The 12,432-nt window shown below is 39.4% G+C and overlaps 1 protein-coding gene across 14 annotated transcripts in view; it reads left to right on the forward strand.

Moving 5' to 3' along the window:
- RPS6KC1 (ribosomal protein S6 kinase C1) overlaps positions 1-12,432 on the forward strand; it is a 90,673-nt gene that overhangs the window by 47,446 nt on the left and 30,795 nt on the right. For 12 of the 14 annotated variants that reach the window (XM_075147055.1, XM_075147057.1, XM_075147063.1 and 9 more), the window contains 2 exons: positions 10-102; positions 11,784-11,831. In XM_075147055.1, the coding sequence (XP_075003156.1) occupies positions 10-102; positions 11,784-11,831 (141 nt within the window). The remainder of the gene's footprint in view (positions 1-9; positions 103-11,783; positions 11,832-12,432) is intronic. The other 2 variants (XM_075147061.1, XM_075147066.1) reach the window with 1 other exon arrangement.

Raw genomic sequence — 12,432 nt, forward strand, 5'->3', positions numbered from 1 at the left:
TTCCATTAGCCTCCAGGATCACTAAGTTCAAGGCCCTCTTGGAACCTAAGGAGCCCTGCCGAGGAACTGAAGGCCTTCAGAGTCCTTGGGGTGATTGACAAGGTAATTCTTCAGTGTCTCTTCAAGAGTTCAGTCATAAATCGACTGCATGCTGACATTTTGTCTTTGAAGCTGTGGATCTTAAGGATATGAAACAAAAGGGGAAAATGACTCAAATGCATCTGCACTTTAAAATAACAAAAGTAGAAGAAAAAAGGCTTTTATCTAAGCAATTCATGTAAGGTCATGCAAAATATATTTGAGCTAAAGGATAAGGTACATGTTTGGTGGCATTCAATAGGATGAGGCCTGTTTTTCAAAAATAAAGTCATGGTTACAATATTGGGGTAAGGACGAGTTGATGTGTTTTCAGTTGAATAATCTGGTGGATATTTGAAATATAGAAAGGTAGAAATTCCTGCTTTTGAACTGTCACTTGAAATGGGGGCAGGACACACATGACTGTTCTCCTTCCCTGAGAATTTGGAATTGAAATTCCCCGCCAAGACAGAGATTCAGCAATGAAGCCAAGCTTATTTTTGCCTCATGCAAATAATATCTTCCAAAATCCCAGGGTAATACCCCTCTGTAAACAGTAAAGGACCATATGGATTTTTTGCAAGCCTAATTAAGAGACCAGAAGAATTGCTGCATTGTTTTGATAATGCTGATTAGTTATCATCTTACCAAATACTTTTAAGATGATGTATTATTCAGCAATGTGACAGTGGCTAATGCAGACTGTAAAGGCTCATTTCCTTTTTGCTGTGCCAATTCCCTTGTGCCTTTTGATAGTTCCTTATGTAGTCCCTGGTTTATGCATGATGTACTGATGCATGGTCAATTTATGCATTTGTAATGTGCATCAGAAAACCTGTAGCTGGTCTCTTAAGGGCTGTATTTCTCGGTTTCTTTTTCTTGTTGGACTGATTTTTGGTTTTCTTTGCCTTTTTTGTTGTAATTATGTGCATAAGTTGCTAACTTCTCCTCAGACGGCTATATGTATTGGGTATTATGGTTTTTTTTATAGCACACAAGGTTTTCTCAGCTCTGACTTCATATTCATTGTATCTTCTTTCCTCAGCTGTAAGTACAGAATTTAGCCTGTGTTCCACTCTGTATACGTATCAGAGAGACAGGTTGGAAAGAGCACCTATCTGTTGGATTAGTAGGCACTTAACTAAATTAGTAGCCACTAAATGGATGCAGTAGTCATGGACTTTGTGAATTAGTCTGACAATGTGAGGCTGCAGAAGTGTTGGAAATGAACCAAGAAAGACCTTTTCAGTATCTTCGTTCTTGTATAAGAATAATGAACAGTGACTGGAGAAGACGCTTGATCAGAATGAAGCTTTTGGAGTCCTTGGTGTTATCAGATCTCCTAGATCTCCCTGAGCACAGCTCTAGTAAGCGTCCCAGGTGTGAGCTGAAGGTGTCCAGATCTTTGAGGCAGAGTTGGGAAGAATCAGGGTTCTGGTGATGACAAAAATACAAGATCCTAGTGTTGGAGATGTGCGCGAGGAGTAACAGGCCCATGTATACAGCTGGTATGCTCACGTGTAAACAATATCATAGGGGTCAGAGTTAATGTTTAATTATCGTATGAAAAAGGGAGCAGTATTCTTTCAGGTGTCTTTGTACTCTGCGTACCTGCTTCCAGATTCTCCTTATTACGAACTTAATCGTATTCTGAGTATGCTGTCTTTTTTCATATATTTTTAAGTGTTCATAAAAATTGTGAACTTAGCTACTCTAAGCCCAAATGTTCAGAGCATGTTTTATTTGATTTTATAATGCATACACAAAATGCATGTGAATATGAAGCAAAAGTGTGCACATGTATCTGTGTGCTGGAGGTGATGCCCCTGCCTTTGGTTTAAAGCACCATCTCACTTCCTTCCTCACCATCACTGTTCTTTGCCTCCTTCTCTGCTCGCATATCCCCTAAAGCTCACATCATGGAGAAATCCAAATAGATGTGTAAGTATCCTCGCTGGAGCCAAGCAGATGACCTCGTGAAAATTTTTGAAAATCGATTCTGATTTTTCAGGGCCAGCGTTGAAGATGCCATGCTTTTGGGCACAAGTCTGTAACTGATTGAGCATCACGCAGAGTTTTGCCTGAAAATACTCTCTTTCTATTCTAACCCTGAGGTAGCTGCTTTGGTTTCAGGAGAAAATGGGTGTGTGGATAGTAATGAGCCACTGGCATTTTTACTGTTGTCTTGCCTATTCCTGTGCAAGACTGGCTTAAACACACTGACTTAAAAATGGTGGTGGTTGGTTTGCAGACTTTTTCTCCCACTGCTGCTTGAAGCCCAGAGTGGTGTCTGCCTGCTACAGTGCTGCCTCGAGAAAACCAGCTGTTAACCTGCACTCCATGAAATGCTGAAAGGTTCAGTGCCTTTCCTTAGAGTAATGTCAGTCTTTGTTCTTCTTTTGAAGCCTCTTGAAGTGTTTTGAATTGGCTTCATTTTCACAGACAGAATGCTTGTTGCTACCTGAAACTCTGAGTTTTTCGAACTATTTTAGGCTAGGCAGAATGATTAGACATTTAATTTTAGCCTAGTTTATTCCCAGTGTGCCATCTTTCCCTCTCTGCTTGCCTTTCCACCTTCCTTGTCACCTGAATAATTTTTGGTGTGTTGACCCTTATCTGCTGAATCTGAGAGAGTTAGAGATCTTAGCATTATGAAATTCCTTAAAATACTGTGAAAATTCACAGAAGAATGACCTGTGCCTCGCCTCCCATCCTTCTGCTTCTGCTCTCATGCAAAGGCTGTGGTATAAATCTGACTATTTTAATAGACACAAGAAGACCTACATTTTGCTTGAGGAAGCGAGGTTTCTTGAATTCTGCTGCTGCTGTGTTTGCATACTTCGTGGTGTCAAAGGTTAACTATTTGCAGGTATTTTATGTGTTTATATGGGAAGAGTCTACCTGTGAGTAGGTTTCTGAAAATAGAGGTTTAATCTAATTATAAAGGTGACTTTTGTCCTGCAAATGTTGTGGACTCTGAGGTGCTGCTAATTGGGCAGCAAAGCTCTTGTTAGCGTTACCAGAGGTACCACATTGAAAACAGGCTAATATCTAAATATTTTAGCTACTGTTATCACCAACCAAGAATGATCAATTATTTTATCAGTTCATGTACCTTAAAGCAGAAAACTTATTTTTGGAATAGCAAAGATTTTTGCTTTCAAAATTTACCTAATTAAAAGTCAAGGTTGCAGATTCTGTGCTGAGCTTCTGCCCTAGGCAAATCTTTCCTTTGAAGCTACAACTGTCCCCTAAAGAAACGACTTTGTTATGGTGCTGCTGGATACCTTCACAATGCTGTTTCAAACCCAATTTCTTATTCTTTAGAACCCTCTGTTATTTAGATTCATTCAATTTAAAGATTTGTCTTGAAAGCAGAGTGCATTAAGTAATAACTATGCCTCTATAACCAATGACTGTCTTTTATGTCTTTTCTTTCCCCTCCCCTGGTCCCCCATCAAGCCACATTGTCTGTATTGGCACTGGTGTGACTGTGATCAGTTCTTCCGCAGATGTCTGTACATCTGAGCTTGTTGTTCAATACACTGTTTGTTACGCTTTATACAATCGGAAACCTTATAAAATAAAATACTGTCATCAGGGCCTTGCTAAAATTATTTTAGGAGTTTCTGAAGAGGATTCTAAAAGTAGATAACTTCGTTTCTGAAGAACTGGAAGCAATTCTGTTAATCTTGAGTATAAGTTATTTTTTGTGGCTGTCGTGCTATCATGAGAAGTGATAACTCTGATGGTAGTACATTTTGATGAATTGACCTTAGAAATATGCAGAAGAACCAAATCAATATTACTAATTATTTAGAAAGTGTGATTACTACTTGTCTACTTGATGAGTGAAAGTGCCAAAAAGCAGAAGTATATAGAATATATGTAGAGTTTGCATGCATAATCTGCAGACCCATAGTTGAATTCAAACAGGTTATGGTTAGTTTTAATGGAATTTATTCAGAGAATAGGAGAAATGGGCCCTTCTTATGGCAGTGTGTGTGCTGTGCATGTTAGCGTTTGTTAGAAACTTAAATATTCGGCATTTTATTTTTAGGTGACGTTAAAGACTGTTGCAGTTGAGAAATTGAGTTGACCGTAGCAGGTGTTTTGTCTCACCTGTCTCTCAGGTGCACATTGCCAAGCGTCTCTAGATCATTTTACGGATTTGAATGAGGGGCTGTGTGTACGTAAGAGATGTGGGGAAAAGGGAGCTGTAATAAACAGCACAATCAAGTAAAGACATTCATTCTTGTTCCATTACAATGCTTAGAAAAAGAAACTGGCTGAAAACATGTTTATAATGAATTTAACCAACTAGCAAGTTTTCCTCATCCAAACACGGCATAATGGAAAATAGCAGTGGCAAAAATGGTTAAAAATCTGAAACTGAGTAATAATAGTAACTATTAATACAAATAAAGAAACTTTTAAGAGCTTGTTTTATGTTTTGATAACTCTTTAGTTTCTTAAGTGACTTGCCAAGTCCTACAAAATTAAATCAACTACAGAATCGTCGTCAAAACTGATTTCTTGGCTCACTACCTTCCCTTCCTTATTGCTGCAGGATTATTTGTAAGCTACTGTCAGGTTAAAAGCCCCAAGTAAGAAAGCTTGCTCAACTTTAAAACGCGATCTCTCTCCCAGCTAGAAAGAGTCCTGTCCCTTCTTCCCTGCCCTCAAACACCTGCCACTTCTTTTCCTGAAGTCTTTCCATTTATACCACTGAACATTTCTGAGTGTTTTGTTGTTATAACTGATAGTCTCTCTCTAGCTTCTTTCTTGTTTGTCTCACTAAAATTTCTTTTAACTTCAGTGAATGTTTTGTTTCATCTGACGTAAAACAGTCCTAAGATTGGGTAAAGTAACGCAGATTTTGCCCTTCCCTTTATAAAATAGAAATTAAATTATTGAATATTCCAGTGCAGGCTGAACTATATGTATCTTCTGGCCTCCAGAAAGAAATAATTTATAGAGATATTTTCTTTTAAACCAAAATTAGTTGAGTTTGTCTTCCTAACTATTACTAAGTTGCTTAGTACATAATTGGTGCCTGGCAATTTCTCTGTGATGCTGAGGGGCATTTCATATTGTAAACTGTGTTCTCTAGTAAAACCTGCCAGATATATTTTCTAGGTTAATATTTCACCATTTGTCATTTATTGGCCAGTATTTAGTTTGCTCTAAGAAAGTGGACTTTCCTCTCTGTTACCAACCAACTAAAAGTATTGAAAAATTTGAGTTTGAAATATGCTGCTTTCTAAGCATTTGCATTATTTAAAGCTGCACCGTTTGTCTTTTAAGTACACTATTATTGCAAGTCATAGAATATACGAGCTGTAAGTTCCTTAGAATAATGGTTTGAAAGGAGGAATAATTGCAAACTGAAGATAATTCATATTGCACAGGTACAAGGATAAGCAATAATCGCATTTTTCATACATATTAGCCAAATGTAATCTCTTTTTGTAACGACAGAGGGAGACGAGCGAGAGTCTGGGTGGTGTAATCTGAAAAGTGACAAGAATAAACCTGTGTTAAGTAGATCTTTTAATCCTGGTAGCCTTGACAGCCGGCACAGCTGAGGAGGGCAGGGGGAGTTGCATGCCTACTTCTGCCTCATCACTGCAATTGTGCCCTGAGTGCGGCACCCAGCCATGTGCCAGCCCCTGCTAAGGTTTTCTTGCAGTCCCAAGTACTCATGCTAGGATCAGGTGACCAACTTGTCTCGTTCCTGGTTGTCTGTCACTACCTGTAACAGGATTTTCCAACTGGTGAGGTAAATGCAAGGAGAAAAATCCTAGGTGATCATCTGATACATCTTCGAGTTTGTAGGACTTTTGCTAGAGAATCTATCCTATGATAAGAGCGTGTTTGTTTAAGAGATAAGGACCACAATTAATAGATGGCCCACTGGTGACGTTATTACATTATGTGTTTTCAGTATAGAACGGTAATTTAATAACAAAATGGAGCTGCTTTTAAAATAATCCCTTAGCTCTGGTTTGTCTTTAAAATCTTTCTGGTATCTGGTACTGCAGTGAGAGATCCTATTCCATTTTCTTTGATCAGGCACGAGCTATTTTTCAACCCATGTTAGTGAATTTAAAGCCACATTTTTGTAAACAAATGCATTTTGAGGTGTTTATTTTGATCAGTGTTTAAACCTGCTCAAGTAAATAAAAAGCACAGGTATGTTCTGTGCCACGTGCTGGAAGTGTGGAGCCTGGAAAAAAATCGGTAGTAGATGCTGGGCGGGGGGAAAGGGAGGGGAAAAAAACCCAGAAAAGAAAGGGGGACTGGGGGAGCAGTGTGATAGAGGACTGCATTTATATTAAAGCCACCCGCAGGAGACCAGTGCATTTAGAGCAGTCCTTAGGTCTTCCAGTGTTGTCCCCCGTGACCTTGGTTCAGTGCTTGGTAGGGTGACTAATGGTTCACCATGTTCTTTTTTCCTGGTGACATGCCTGTTGCCTGCCTCTGGGTTTGTGATTCCCCTTATGCTGACTTCTGCAGTATTCCTTCAGTCTCTTATCTCAGGGCTTTGATGCATATGTTCTGAAGGTGGCCACCATGACTTTGGGTGGCAGCAGATGGTAAACCTTCAGGCTGCCACCGGCTATACTGGTGTTAAGTTGGAAACTTAACGTTTGATGAAGAATCAGCAGTGCATATGAAAGAGCTTTTACTGCAGAAATATCTTTTAATTAAAAAAAAAATTAGCATACTGAAACATTTGCTAATTTCTGTGCATTTAGAGGATCCTAAAATTACTGTTTTCTTAAAGCTAGACTATGGTTATTTACCAGGCAGGTTTTATTTTATTTTTCTCCAATTAATTGTACTTACTATACTGAATTGAATTGAATTTATTTTCCACTAAGCTGTTGGATACACTGTAAATCAAATCTAAGACGCTAATTTTTTTAAGTAGCTGCTGTCAGCATCAGAATTAACCCTTGACTTAGGAAAAAAAAAAATCACATGTAGAAAATCCTGTTTAGCATCATGAAGGGGTACTGCTATCTGCCACTTTACTGAGATGCTGCCACGCAGCACTCCTGTGTTCACTTGTTTTTTGGGATGTGCCTGAGAGCTCAAGTGCTTGTACAAAATAGGGATGTCTGTGCTGCTGAAGACACTTATTTACATTATATATTTATCTGTGGCAATTACTATTTGCCTGTCAGTGTTTTTGGCCACATTGAGGTTGTCATCAATGCAGAAAAATAGGGAAAGAACGAGTAAGCAACAGTGCCGTAAAAGCCAGCGTGATGTGTAGACCTTGACTCTGTTCATACATTAGTATTACAAATAGGATTTTGCCTTGTCTCCTTCTGTGTCACAGCCTAGTTGCTCAGTGCCCAGGATTGCCCTGCTGTGCATTCTTCTCCCTCCCCTCTGAGATAGGATGGTGAATGTTACAGCCGACAGCTCATTGTTAGGAGGTATTAAATATTACAAGTTACACAATAGTCATCATCAGTGAAACAGGTTCCATCAGCTTATGCGAGCTAGGAGCAGCCTAGTCTAATGTGAGCATCTCTGTGTGATCTGCTCTGGAGAAGAACAGAGTTATGCCATAGGGAATGCTATGTGGAATCCTGTTTTGTCCCATCGTGCCATTAGAGTGGAAACTTGTCACTTTGCATTTTAAAAAGAAATCTTAGAAAAAGAATTACTGAAGCACTCCCTTTTGCAATGGGAGAGAAGTGTGAAGGAATGCAAACAGGAAAGGCTTGTTGGGATAGCACTGCTATCTAGAAATTGGCTGTAAAGCATGAGGTGAGGAGAATAAGTTGGCATTTGGGTCAATGGCAAGCTTACTGTTAGCGCTTCTGCAGCAGCCTGGTAATGCATCTAAGAGCTGCTCACCTTTCTCTGCTCTGGATGTGTGATAAAAAGTCAAGCAAATATACTTGACACTGTCTCTTTCCTGGTCTTATTCCTTCCTGAAATGACAGTTTTCTGATAGTGATTTATTCATTCATGTAGTCCTTTAATTATTTGTGTGAATCTGGTTAAACCACCTTTTTGTAGTTTGCATGCAGCCTGCCTCCCCTTGAAGCAGGTTTTTGGTTTGGTAGGCCCATGTAAAGTCCACAGTCTGCCAGGGCCAAATGGAGCATCCCTAGGTGAATTTCTAAAGTTACTTCAATGGCTCTTCCTGGGCTTCTTGGAGTCCCTTTTGAGGTAAACAGTCTTGCAGAAAGGTCGGTATTGAATCAGCAAAGAAATAATTTTCCAAGAAATGAAGTGGAGCTGTAGATGATCATCACTGGGGGAAGGTATGATGGTTGATGGGAAGGAAGAAGCAGCAAGCTGGTTAGTAAGACTGGTTAGTCCATCTAGGTAGTTAACCTCAAAAGCACACAAATATTATTTGTTGTTATTAGTTATAAAACTGTAGCTGCTACTTTCATTGTGATGTTATAATATAACAGATGAAGCTAGCCCTAAAGGGACCCGTTGTCTGCTTTATTCACGTTAATGGTAGTCATTCTATATGTCGTCTTATAGGGCGAGGGCTCAGTAATCTGTTCTGTTACACCATATGCTAATACAGTGCTGATAAGCAAGTGTGAAAAATGAAAGGGAGGAATACATTAATTGTATTTGTGCAATAAGGTATGCTATCAAAGGTAATTATTTCATGACAGTTTTAGTTATAGCAGTTGTTTTATCATGGAATAAAAGATGGCTTTAGGAGCCTTTTATTGGAAAGACAATTGTATCAAATTAGTACCAAATTAGATTTTTGTCTTTATAAAGGTGAGCAAACCCATGAGCAGTTTTTAAATTGGTGTCTTCTACTCTACAAATGAACAAATCCTGTTTGAGGGTTAAAGAAGCTATTATTCTGTCCTTTATGCTGACAGCTTCATTACTGATTGGCCTACTGTTGGTATTAAAAAAATGTTTGGCTCCTTATGATCTTTGTGCACGCAACTATAATATTAATACAGACCACGGAACTGTTCATTAAGAAATGACTTTAAATGAGGTTGATGCTTGTAAATCTGGAGAGATACAGATGTTAAATGCTGCCATTCCTTTTCATATACAGCTGTATGGCTAATAATTTCCAAGTGGCTAAAGCTCTTGTTAGCAAGAGTGCTGGTGTGTTAAGAATGGCCCTATAAATAACTTTAAGAACTGAAGTTGAAGGTGCTTCTTTTAAAGACTATTGTTAACTAAACATTATTGCCAAACAGATGGAAAGCATTCACTAGCCTGATGTTTTTAGGTCTAATTATATTATCGCCAGTCCTGTACGGCTCAGTTGAAGAGGTGTATCCAGAGGCCAATTTATAATCATTTAGCCAACACCTGTTTGGGAGATATTGACAGTCAAAGGGCACATTTAAAAAAAAATCACATATGTTCTCATATTTATTGCCTCAATGTGAACAGTGTCTAGTTACAAACAAACTTGGGAGAGGAAGAAGGAAAGTGACTGTAAACACATAGTTGTTTCTGAACCATTTTTGTCTTCTTTTGGCACCTCTTGTAAAGTGGCTTTTATTTTTCTCTTGTTCTTTTGATTTTCTTTATTGTTTGTTTGTTTGGGTGTTTTTTTAAATTTAATTTTACACCTTTTGGTTAAGCAAGGATAACAAAACCAGTTTTACAGTTGTTATTTATTCAGTTGATTTCCACTGTTTCTGGAAGCCCCAGGTGAGAGGCCTGAAAAGTTGTTCGGCAAACTCAGTGGCCTGGGGACATTTGCCTTTCCTTACCATGCCCTTGACATGGAAACTGTGTGTCATTCCTTTGTCAAAAAATCTCAGTAACTTCTGTTGATGTTTTTTTTGCCAGAAGATACAGAAATTGGGTGCAACCCTAGTAAAAGAGGGGGTTTTTGAGAAGGAGAGGTGTCTGTCACTTTATTTCTTTTAGTGAAATTTGGTGAGAGAGAAGTGATTAGAAAAGACTCCAGTTCTCCTCCTCTTGCTTGAGACACTCAGGGGTGCGATGGGAAGAGTCGGAAGGCAGTTTTTTGAATGCGGCCATCCCAAAGAGCAAAGGTTGCTTTGCTGCAGCCGCTGCTTGGGGGAAGCCAGCACAACCCTGCCCTGAGACCTCCCCTCCTGGCCCAGCCGACTGGGCCTTTTGCACGTCTCCACCTCACCTCGCTGTGGGCACTGCATGGGACGGCTGTTTCTGCAGTTCCCTTGGCGTGGTGGGAGTCAGCATGTCAACCTGCTAGACTTCACCCTTTCAGACATAGCAGGACATGACTGCGTCGCTGCCCCACACAGCAGGAGGATAAGGGAAACTGTGTGCTGTGTTGTCCTTCTCCTGCCACCTGATGAATCCAACACCATGTTCCTCCTCACATGTCATTCCTCTGCAAGAAGTCTTTTTTAATGTGAGCTGAATTGGTCTTCACTGCGTCTTTTCTGTTGGCTTGGAGTTGCTGCATCTTGTCTATTGAACTCAAAGTTTGGTAACACCAGTGCTGGCATTTGCAGCCCTTTGGGTGTTTGATTTTGCAGCCTAAATATTTTGGTATAACTGTATGTGAATATTTGTACTGGAAGTTTGCAATGTCTATTGTAAATAAACAGTGAGTGCACCCTCTTGTTCTTGTTCCTAGAGGAGGGTTGGGCTTGTGCTGCTTGTGTGGCTGTCTTGCAGCTGGTGCTTTTCAAGTACATCTGTGTTCTTGGAGTTTGAAAACGATTCATTCCTCAGCAGGGTGGTTTGGAGACAGAGATGCGGAGGGTTCCAGCTCCCTAAAGATACAGTTTCCCAAATATATGCACACATATATATTTTTCTTTGTTTTGTTTTCAACACATAAATAACTGGACCTTGCTAAGAGGTAGTTGTTATTTAGTACTTCTCTCATTGCTATGCTGTGTTTAAAGTGCTTTCAGAGAGGTGATGCACTCCTAACAGAGGTGCTCTCTGCAGCTGTAGGTGTTCTCCCCTCTGCGGAGAACCCATCCACTCTTTTCTCCCTAAATAAATCCTCTTGGTTTTGTTGTTACCTTAATACTAGTTTACAGTAGCACAAAGGGACTTCCTTGCAGCCATTTCTGTTGTGACTTATGAGTGCTGCAAAACAAAAATGGCAGTGGAGGAATGAGGCAGCAGTGACTATACAGTTGATAAAACATCTATTTTTGTGGCCTGGGCATGTGTGTGGCCAGCTTTTATTTTAGCTTCCTGGAAAGCAGGTATGTAGCCACCCTGCAAAAAACCTCTCTGGTAACCCACTGGTAGGCAACACATTTGATGTATAGGAAGCCTGATGGGGAAAGGCGTTGCACTAGGAAGATAGGTACAGTGAGGATTAAGTGAAGTGACGTAGGAAGGTAATGCTATATAAAGGTTACTTTTTGGGCTTCATTGTGTTGCTACCATTGCATTTCTATAAATTGGGTTCTGCTAGATTATTGCTGTAATTGTAAAGTACTAGTTTTTTCTGTTACCAAGTTAGGATTCATCCTTTAAGTTAGCTGATTGGGAATCAGGTGACATTCTGGTAGTTCTCTAGAGATCTATATCCTCAATCACATTTCTTTCCTAAAAAAAGACTGGTTATCAAGTGCATGCTGCAGGGCTTTAATTTTTTTTTAATCATTACTTATATCACTTCCATTGTAACAATATTCAACATTAGATTTAAGAACTGTGTGTTGTTAACTTACTCATGTGAATCTTAAATATTTATCTGAATATTTTTTGCTTAGGTTTTGCTTGTAATGGACACTAGAACACAGCAGACTTTTATACTGAAGGTGAGTAAAGTCTTTTATTACTCCTCTAAACAGTTTGGCTTCCTAAATTACACCACCACACAAAGATCAATTTGCATCTAATGTATAGAGTTATCTCTGCAATATATTGTTATGTTGATACATATATACCTACTAAGCGCACTGGAATTCTTTTTGTTGGTATTCAGTTGCTGTCCCTTCTTTTCTCTGTAACGGCTCTAGTTTACTCACTTGAGTTGCCACCGGTTATTGAGGCCAACACCTTAGCAGGTTTTGCTAAAGAATCACAGTTGCAATGTGCTGCTTAAAACATCTGTAAAGCCCTAGTGACTCGGGACATGCACAGGCTGCCGATGAAGGTGAAAATTCTCCTTAGCCCAAGTACATCCGCAACACTTTGTGTTTGGTCTTCCCTTACAGAAGAATATGATGTTGGCCAAAGTGGATTCTGGATGAAATGGACGACTGGTCTTATTCAAAATTGCTTTCCTATGTTTTACATCAATAGGCTGTGAAAACTCAATTTAATGTTACTAAACGTTTGAATTAACGAATAGTTAATTGGTCAGAATAAAATTTTTCACGTTACTCTCTTGTGTTTCAGAATGCTCAGATCAAGATC

Source organism: Calonectris borealis, chromosome 3 (assembly GCF_964195595.1).
Source record: "Calonectris borealis chromosome 3, bCalBor7.hap1.2, whole genome shotgun sequence".
NCBI classification, from domain to species: domain Eukaryota; kingdom Metazoa; phylum Chordata; class Aves; order Procellariiformes; family Procellariidae; genus Calonectris; species Calonectris borealis.